General features: G+C 35.4%; 1 protein-coding gene across 3 annotated transcripts; it reads left to right on the forward strand.

The window, feature by feature from the left end:
* Positions 1-2,121: 2,121 nt before the first annotated feature.
* Positions 2,122-10,342, forward strand: LOC149542615 (uncharacterized). 3 transcript variants are annotated; one of them, XM_089797505.1, is made up of 8 exons: positions 2,122-2,409; positions 3,498-3,589; positions 4,238-4,379; positions 4,758-4,889; positions 5,013-5,159; positions 5,304-9,434; positions 9,590-9,729; positions 10,012-10,342. In XM_089797505.1, the coding sequence occupies exons 1-8, from the start codon at positions 2,314-2,316 to the stop codon at positions 10,166-10,168; spliced, it is 5,037 nt and encodes a 1,678-aa protein (XP_089653631.1). In that variant the 5' UTR covers positions 2,122-2,313; the 3' UTR covers positions 10,169-10,342. The 3 variants fall into 3 exon arrangements, with proteins under 3 accessions (XP_089653631.1, XP_089653632.1, XP_089653633.1); XM_089797506.1 differs by having other exon boundaries at positions 10,015-10,342; XM_089797507.1 differs by lacking the exon at positions 2,122-2,409 and adding an exon at positions 3,036-3,240.
* The last annotated feature ends 241 nt before the right edge of the window (positions 10,343-10,583 follow it).

A 10,583-nucleotide genomic window follows, 5' to 3' on the forward strand; every position in this document is an offset into this window, starting at 1 on the left:
CTACGACTTATAATTAAATTAATTCAATTAGAGGGTTTATTTAGCCAAATTAAGTTGATGTTTAGGAATTAAATAAGATATGTGATTATTGCAATTTTAGGATTTCTTTGCAATTTGATACTAAGATCAAGTAGAGATAATTGGTCAGAAATGCCTAATAAAATAGGACTTTGTTGATTAAGAAATTTTGTTGGAGACTAATGCACTGAAATTGGTTCAGAATGACAATGTACTAGTTTTGGGATATTACACCCATGTGGATTTGTATATTGTAATTATATAATTATGCATTTGCGGTGGTAATTAGAAGCCCATATGTTCTCTCAATTTTCATTGTTTCTTGTTTCAGCTGTGTGTTGTGGAATTAAGGGGAACAACCTTCATCAAATCTACATTTTAATATGAATTATATTTAGTTATACATTATATTATGTTATATATTTTCAATATAATTAGTCATATATTTATTATTTATTATTTCATTGTTTAAAGTATATATTCATATATATAATAATTACCACCTTCTAATTATTTAGTAAAATTAATATTAGATTATGATTAAGGTTAGCATTAGGGCTCAAATTAGGTTAGGGTTAGACTCAGACTAGCGATCAATTAGATGAATATAGGATTATGGATATGACAAGGAGTTTATTATGGTTAGAAAAAAATTAAGGTTATGAGGAAAATATTTGCATTATAGTTAAATAATGACTAGGTTTTACATAAAGTTAGTATTGTAGATTTATAGAAGAATACAAGAGGAGGAGGAAGAAGAGGACAAGGATATGGATGGGGATAGGGATAAAGAGGAAGACGAAGAAGGAGGAGGAGGACACGAGAACAAAGAGGAGGAGGAGAAGGAAGAGGAGGAGGAGGAAAAAAAAGAGGAAGAGGAAGAGGAGGTGGAAGAAGAAGAAATGAGGAGTAGAGAGGTAGAGGGGGAAAAGAAGAAGCAAAAAGAGGAAAACCAATACCCAAAACAGGAGAAAGAGAAGGGGGAGAAGGAAAAGAAGAAGGAGAAGAATAAGGAGATGATGCAAGAGGAGGAGGAGGAGATGAACAAGGAGTATGAAAGAACATGGATGAGGAGTAGAAGGAGAATGAGGAGGAGGAGGAGGAGGAGGAGTGACAAAAGAAGAGGGGGGAGGAGAAGGAGGGGCAAAAGGAGTAGTAGCAAAAACAAAAGAAAAAGGAGAGGTATGAGGAAGATGAGAAGTAGTAGGTGAGGAGGACATAATAAAGAAGGAGAAGACCAAGAAGAAAATATGGATGAGAAGCATAAAGGAAAGGCAAAAAAAAGTAGGAAAAGAAGAAAAAGTCAAAGTAAATTGCAAATAATAAGGTATACCTTCTATTGATGTAACCATTGCACCTATGTAGTATGGCTACAAATACAATTATAGATGAGGAACAACTCGCAATTCAAGCATTACTTTGCCAAGGTCAAATGATCACGCTTACAATAAGCATCTGGACACAAGTAGGTCTTCTAAACGAACTATTAGGTGAGGTAATAAACATTGTTTATAGTATTAGATCAAAGCTGCTAGATGTACTATTGTCTGTTGTAACATAGATAGATGAATCATAGAATGATGAAGACTCCAAAATATGCCAATAATACCGATGTCCTTATGCACTAGAAGACCAATACCAATGGCAAAAGCATGATCAATCACCATACACAAATCTCAAGGGTTGACTCTCAAGAAAGCAATTTGGTTGACATTGGCAAGACTTTAAGGTGGGGATTAGCATTCACATTTTTGTCTAGAGTGAAGACCTTCGATGGATTATGTCTCCAACCATTAGCCCCCTTTGAAAATTGGAATATATTTCTACTTCAATAAGTTTACATTGTGTAAACTACCATATCCAATGTGACTTTTTGATAGAAAGAAAACAACTTATAATCTAAATCACTAAAACCTTCATAGTGCTAGTTTAAACACATAAACCGGTAAAAAAAACTCCCCTCCCTCCTCCCCTCCTTTGCCAGTACAATAATAACCATCACAAACATACATAATATCAATGTGAACAAAATAACAGGACAAAGGACGTGGAATAAGAACGAAAAAAACCTTTCCAAGCTCAACAGTAAAACGTAATGGCAGAAAAGGGCATCAGAACATCCCTCAATATTTGGCGTACAGTCAACGAAAACTGGCTTTTTTGTGCAACCCGCTACCCAAGAAAACCGCCATGAAATGTGGAACATGGCGACCGGGAATTAGAGCCACTGTACTATGAGTGCGCACTGCATCATCGCTATAGAATTCTCCCGCTCTACCTAACTTCGCAGAAAAAATGAGTTCTTCGCAAGAAGGAAAGAAGTCTTCGAGAAGAATGAGCTGTACTTCCTCCGGCAGCAGTTTCAGAGACCTGGACACTGAATTTTTGACGGTAAAAATTCTGTTTTGAGTTCGTGTTTGTCACTGCGATTCTGTGTATAATCTGTGATATACTTATTGTGGTTTAAGTGGCGAAGTTGTCAGAGAGATCTTTACAAGTTCATCATTAACCCAAATTCAAGGATTTAAATAAAACCAAATGAGTATACAAGGTCCTGTTTTCGGTTCTGTTCAGCAGCATTGATGATATATGAGGCACTTGATTGTGGAGTGATATTTTTGCTGTTTTTCTGACTACTGGGTGCTAGTGGATAGAATTATTGCTGCTTTTCGTAGAAATCTGTTCCCTTTGTAACATAATATTTTTCTATTATAAAAGAAGACATGATGAGGATTTCCTAATAATGTGTTGTAATGCGCTTATAAAAATATTATGTGGGACTTCAAATTTGAGCCAAACTAATTTATTATTTAAAATTTGGTGAAAATTAATTACCAATCCTTGCAGATTTCATGGAGTTTTAGATTACTCACCATGGTAGTGTGGATTTTAATAATTTATATTACTTTTTATCCAAATGTGAAACTTACCCTGATTGGGATTCCCTCGCAAATTGGCCTAAATGCCTTTTATAAGCTTTGAGCAGAACATGCTGGAGTTAGTAGCATTTCCTGAAATCATCCTGCATACTTGCTATTACGCTTGAGAAGAAATATGCAAGAGGTAGTGCCATGTACTGTCTCAATGGTCAGCCTGTGGCTATGACGATGGTATTGATGATTATTTTTGAACTCTGGACTCAGTGCTTCAGGTGAGAGGTGTGAGGAAATGGGTATGAAACTAGCGGAGTGGACCTTCAATTGGCTTCAATTGTCGCCCTTAGTATGTAATTTAAGAAGATTAAACCCTTGCTCATTTGCTCGTAGTATTTGTTGTGATCTGGAAGTTTGAAGTTGATAAAATGAACAACTGCCATAATCCGCTGTTTCCAGAGTTTTTTAAATTTCTGATACTAATAAGTTTTGGTGTTAACAGTTAGTGTGATAGTTTGGTACTCTTTTCAACGTTTTCCTCACCTGCAAACTTAATAATGGTATTATTCTATATTTGACATATTTTTTTATTTTCCTTAATTGCAGACACAAGCTAAAATATGGATAGAGAAAGTTTTAGAGAAAAGTTATGATGAAGAAGAAACTGTTGCAGATTTACTTGCAGACGGAGAAATCCTGTAAGTTATAAATAGAAAAACTACGTTAAAACTACGTTTTTGTTGTATAAAAGATGGTGAAAATCCATCATTCTGTGGCACTTTGTAGATTAACAGAGGCAATGCAGGCACTCCAGATACAATATAACTATCGGAATAGAAAGTTTTACTGATATAGAAATGCCAGGATAATGCCTCGAGCAAGGTTTTACAGGGGTTTGAAATTAGCATGCATTTGATAGATGCTTCATGGAAATACGTACTAACTTTAATATTCATTTTTTATATCTCTCCTTCTACATATGCTTCCATCCCTCATCTATACCATTTCAAGGTTTTATCTACCATGCGATTACAGTGAGTTGCCTTGTGTATAATTTCAAGTCTTAGAATGAATCATGTTTTGCCCACTGGCACACAACTGCTACCTATTTCACAAGCTCACTCCAATATGTTGTTTATCTTGATGAATGTCCAGTACAGGTTGCTGGCTTAGCTTAATTTTTCTTTCTTACTTTCTTTTTCAAAAAAAAAAATTAATGTTTCTAAAGATATATTACATCATTTTCACCTTGTATCTTGTTAATCACTTTTCCACTTATGTTTAAATGTACAATTGATCTATGTTTTTCAAAGTAAAATTATTGTGATTCTTTAATGAGTTTGCAGGTATGAAATTTCGAAGTTGATCAGTAAACTGATGGAAAATAAATTTGCCGCAAAGATTGACTCTCCAGTTTCAGAAGCAAATCACTTTGGAAAGCAGAGTGGCAAGTATTTGCCTTATTCGTATACGGATGCATTTCTGAAGGTATTGTCATTTTACGTAGGTTTTCCTTTGATCATTTTAAATTCAAATGCATAGTGTATCTCCTTTCTGAATTCGATATCTGGATAAAAGGAATAATATTATGCTTTCATTGGAATCAAATGTTATGATCTATATGTGGAACAGTGAACACATTTTGAAAGTGTCACATAACCTCCCATCTTGTGAGAGACTAGTAATGGGACAAGATACAACTGTCAATCTTAGGGACATTGATTTCCTTTTTATTGAATCATGTCATGCGAATGAGTTTGTAATTGCTCTTCAGTTGGCTTATTGCACTTTTTAAAGAAAATTAAGGAAGCTATGGTCTTATTTGTCATGTTTGTTAACCAAGATAACAAAACTGTTTTATTACAGATCTGTAAGAAGATGGGGCTCACTAGTGTAGATCTATTCTCTCCGCCTGATGCTGTGGAGAAGAGAGATGTTCGAAGAGTTTGTCTATGCATTCGAGCTTTATCAAAGAAAGCCCGTTCAAATGATTTAGATGTAAGATTTTTTTACAGATATTCTCACCCTTACGTATTTTGAAGGATTTGTTCAAAACTTCGTGCAGTCTGAGATTTCAAAAATATTATTGGACTTACAAAGATCTAATTGCTTTTGTGGCAGGTGCCTGATTTTGATCTTGTCACGGATCTACTATCCATGCCCCCAGACATGGTTGATGTTATGCAAAAATATTTAAAGCAGGACATGTATAGTCTGTCAGTTACAACTTCCTACCTTGATCCAGAAACAAAGAAAGGATCAGCAAAGGTTAGTAGAAATATAAAAGACTCTAAATTATAGATTCTGAGATATAGCTGGGCAGAATGGTATGCAGTTTATGTATTTTATTGTAGTGACAATTTTATGCACTAATTATACTCATATCTGATCACTTGATTCTTTTTTGGAAAGATCAATCAGCCATTCTTTGCCAGTCCACCTGAAGTAACAACTGAGGACCTTGATGATGCAGAAAATAAATTAAAATCTAATGGTTTTGAAATCTCGTATTTTTCTTGGGAAGAGAATAGTGTTGCAACAGTGTCTCCAAGAAGTCCACTATCCACATTTCATGGTTCTTATTCCCAAAGTTCAACATTAGGGGGTTCATCTGTAAGGGATTCTCTCAGTGATGTTAATGCTCCTTTCATACCAGAAAATGATAGTGACCAGAAAGACAGTGAATGTTCTAGAATAAAAGATACATTCCTAACAGATCCTCTCTGTATTTACTTAGAAAAATCAGGTCATTTGACTGTAACTAATGCCACTGATGTTAACTATCCTCGAACTCCATTAAGTAATGATGGAATCTGTTTTAATGAATATCCCAGAGATAAAGTTAATTATAAAAATGATCCTGTCAATGGAGAAATGAAAAATATAGGACCAGTGGCAGTTAGTTGTGATACCAATCCAGCAACCGTGTCTGATATTCATATCAATGATGTTAATTACTACAATGTAAATGAACTGGAAAGTGAGTTTTTAGCCATGGATTATGCAAGCAAGGGAAAACTAAATGCTGTTGATATAGACCATGTAACCATGCCAAATGAAGCCATTCTTCATACGTTGAATGAGAATGTTTCAAAAACAGGAGGCACTGATGTGGACTGCCTGAAAGTAGAGCTTTTGCACAATATCAATGTCCCTTCCTCTGTGTCTAAAGTGAATAATAATTCATACCATCTGAGTGACACTGTTAATGTTGGATATGTACATTCAAGTTCAGTACAAGTCTCTGATGATTTTGCAGAAAGAAGTACAGATGATATGGAAGCTGATTCTAAAAATGTGCCAAAAGAATGGGGAGTTGATGTTGGACCCACTGATGCACCAAAATTAGGGAGGTTGCATTCCAGTCATGAAAATGCATTGAAAGGAGAGAGTGTGGATTCTTACTGTACGAAGTTTTCACAAGCATTAGGCATTTACACTGATGAAACAGAAGTGTTACATGCCAATGATGTTATTGGTTGTTACATTCATGAACCACAAACAAAATATTTTGATATAGATTTTATACATGATGTAAAAACAGATTATGGAAACACCTTACAAACAGCTATTGCTGACACGGCGATAATTAATATGCCAAATGGAGATAGCATGGATGTTGACTCCATGCCAAGTCCAACGGAGTCTTTTCTTGTGATCACTGGTTCTTCATTAATAGCAGATTTCATGAGTTACAATGCTAATGAGGAACACCAACGTTCTACTTCCGTGTCTGTCTCCAAAGGTACTGAACAAGGGGAACTAAATAGGATGGATGTCTATACCGAAGTCCTACACAAAGAGAAATTTGATGGCGACCCCACAAATGCACCAGAATTAGAGAGCTTGGAGGTTGGCCTCAAATATACACATAAAGCATACAGTCTATTTCATGACAAAGTCTCTCCAGAAGTCAGTGTTAACATTGATCGGTGTGTGAACAGGAAGAATCTGGATATAGACTGTGGAGTCACACTAAATGGAGTGAGTGTTGATATGGTGGACACAAGTTTTAGAGTGCCGAAAATAGGTAGTTTCAATAGTGCATGTAAAGTGGAGATTGAAGAAGAGCATGTTGCTACTTCTGAGAAGGGTTTGGAATCAAATATTGTCAGTGATGAATCTGCAGATTTGCTGATAGCAGAGACTGTTGTTGACAGTGCTGCAAATATAAATTCAGGTGATATCAACTGTGCAATTGATAATGAAGAAGATAGTGTTGTCCCTGCAGGTAACAGTTTTGTAGTATATAATATTGACGATTGCCAAAATGATTTGGAAGCAGATATTGTTGATGCTGAGAGAGCTATGAGTGTGAAAACTGGTGATATCAAGTGCACATTCGCAGTTGTAGAAGATACCTTTGTCAATCCTGTAGGGAATGAAATGGGCACAGATAATGTTGTTCATGCATCCATGAATATGTTCAAACCAGAGATTCTTGTTGTTGACAGTGTTGCGTATAAGCAAACAGAGGATATAAACTTCGCATATGCACACACTGAAGATGGGGCTCTGAGTGCTCAGAAGGGGTTGGAAGCCGCTATAGTTAATGACTACAAAACTATTTTGGAGTCAGAGGTTGTTGATATTCACAATCCTAGGCATACGAGAACAAGTAAAATCAATTTTACAAATGTGACTGATGAACATAATGCTAATACTGCAAATGATTTACAAGCAGATATTGACAATGACTCCAGACAGTCTGTTGAGGTTGGCAATGCTGGAGATATGAAAGTGAAGAATAAGTGTTTAGTATTGACTAAAGAAGAATGTATTGTTGATTCTGGGGATGGGATTAAATCAGATAATGTCAATGGTGACATTATCAATGTGCCGAATCCAGCCATTGTTGATGTTGATTATCTTGCAAATATGCAAATGGGGAAAATTAACTATGCAGCTATGGTTGAAGAAATATGTGTTGCCAATGCTAGGAATGTTAATGAAAATTCAAAAGAAGTCCTGAAGTTGGAGAGTGTTGATATTCACAGTGTTCTGAATATCAAAGCTGAGGAAACCAACTGTACAGATGTGACTGAAGAAGATTGTATTGCAAATAATGATAATGGATTTGGGGCAGATAATTTTGACCATGATTTGAAAAATGTGTTGAAACTAGATAACATTGGTGTTGACAATGCTTTGAATATTAAAACAGGATATGTTGACTTCCTCGATGTTACTGAAATAAAGAGTGCTGTCAATGCTGAGAATGGTTTGCAAGATGTTACTAATCATCTGGAAAAGGTGTTGAAGTCGGATACTATTTTTGATAGTGGTGTATATATGAGAGCAAGGGGTTCTAATGATGGAGTTGTGGCTGAAAATGCTAGCATTATTGAGTGGAATGGGTTGGAAGCAGTTAATATTGACTATGGGTCTTCCAATGTGGTGAACTTAAAGATTGTTGATATTGACAGTGCTATGGATGTGCAAATGGTGGATAATGGCTGTTCAGTTGTGATTGCAGAGGATCATAGAGCCTGCACTGCTAATGGTTTCAAATCACTTCATGCTGTCGATGACACTAGTAATATGATGCAATTAGCGACTGTTAGTTTTGACAGTGCCCTGGATGTAAAAACAGGAGTTACAAACTGTTCACTTGGAACTGAGCTAAAGAGCATTGTTAATCCTAGGGATAAGTTGGAAGCAGACAATATTGATGAGAATGCCAGAAATGTATTAACATTAGATACTTTTAGTTCAACAAATGTGAAAATCAATGGTGAAGTTGTGGCCAACAAGGATAATGTTGATGATGCTGGGAATGCATTACTAGCAGATGACAGTGCCAAAGGCTCCATAAATATGCTAAAACTAGAGACTGTAGGAGTTAACAATACCGTGCACATTAAAACAGGGTATGTCAACCGTCCAGTTATGGGTGAAGTGGAGAGTAATGCCCATTTTGGGAATATGCTGATATCAGAGAAAATCAATAATGACTACATAAAAATGTTAAGAATGGAAACTGTAGGTATTGATAATGCTGCATGTATGATGACAGGGGATATCAACTGTCCACTTGTGACTTTAGTAGACAGTGCTCTCCATGTTTACAGTGAGTTACAAACAGATGAAGTCAAGAATGACTCTAAAAATGTGCTTACAGCTGCCAATTTTTGTGTTGGCAATCCTTCAAATGAAAAAACAAGGAATATCAACTGTACAGTTGCGATTGAAGATGATAGTGTTGTCAATGACAGCAATGGGATAGAGCCAAATAATGTTGACAATCACTTGGGAAAACCTCTGAAACCACATATTGCTGCTGTTGATAATGCTGGAAATCTTAAAATGGTGAATAACATTAAGGCTGTTGAGCCAAATAGATCAGAGGCAAGTAATATGGACATTGTCATATCAGACTTCGACAAAGATTATATCAATTCTGATTACTGTCCTACTAGAAACTTCAAGCCATCTGAAATTCCAGAGGAGAACACATTGATTGCTAGTGATAGTGGAAATGAACTTCAATCATTGGCTGAGTATGACCATGACAATTATTACAAAATCCAACAAAAGGAAATTGTAATGCAACCCTTAACCTGCTTCGTTTAATCTTAAGCTCTCCAATTTATATTTTGATTTGTGCTACTGCCTGATATCTCAACTTTTTAGTAAAATCTCTTCGACAAGCTTAGCTTCTAAATATTTACTTTCAAAGTCTCCCATGATTTTCTTAGGGAAAAAGAAGCCTTGAAAAGGATGAATCAGAAGAAAATAAGCACACAAGAAAGTCTCGCAGGAAGAGGCTATGGGTCTCAGTTTTTGCTGGTGGAATAGCAGTTGGAGTAACCATGGGGGCAATACGATTGTGGAATAGGTATAAATTCAAAACTTGACTGAAAAAAGTTTGGCTTTTTTAGTAAGCTATTTTGTCTTCACCCAGGAATATAATTTCTCTATTTTTTTTATAAAAAAAACTGGTTTCTCTGGTTTCTCTTTATAAAACATTTGATACATTTCGCCTTCAAAAACACTACAAATTGTTAAAAAAGATGAAAAAAATTTAGCAAGAAATTTGGTACAGATGGAATGTTTCATTATTAGCAATTTTCAAATTATGGTTGCCATTTTTTCTAGTCTTTTGCTTGCCGCTGAACAGCAGGAAACGCAAAGAAACTGAGATTAAGGAAGGAGATACCCTATCAGACATATCCAAAAGAGCTGGCAAATCCAATTGGAAGGAGGTAGTCTTTATGAACTCTGAAATAAAGAACCCTGACTTAATTTATCCCGGTCAAAGAATTAAATTGAAATAGAGTACAGACTTGTTTCGTTCTCTGGGAAATTGACAATATACAGGCCAAATTCTGTTGAAATAGAGCATAGGAGATTATTCTTATATGTTATCTATTTGAGTAATCATTCGTCTGGAGGAGATTCACTATGTACAGGCCAAATTCTGTAATCATGATATAACGATCTGTCAGATAGATTATTGTGCTGTCACGTTTCATTCATATGGTACAAATTAATAACATTATAAAATACATAAAGCTATAAAATTATAAAACTTTACAACTAATAAAATTAAGAATACATGAATACAATGGCAGTTTCTATTATGTCTACTAAGGTAGGCATAAATATTTGATAAAAAATTAATTAGTCATTGGTTTTTAATGTGGGATACTTTGTATTTTTGCGCTGAAAATTTGTCTCATGTGTTCAAAC

This window comes from Cupressus sempervirens, chromosome 8 (genome assembly GCF_028749045.1).
Source record: "Cupressus sempervirens isolate cs-2001-9-10 chromosome 8, ASM2874904v1, whole genome shotgun sequence".
Lineage (NCBI taxonomy): Eukaryota > Viridiplantae > Streptophyta > Pinopsida > Cupressales > Cupressaceae > Cupressus > Cupressus sempervirens.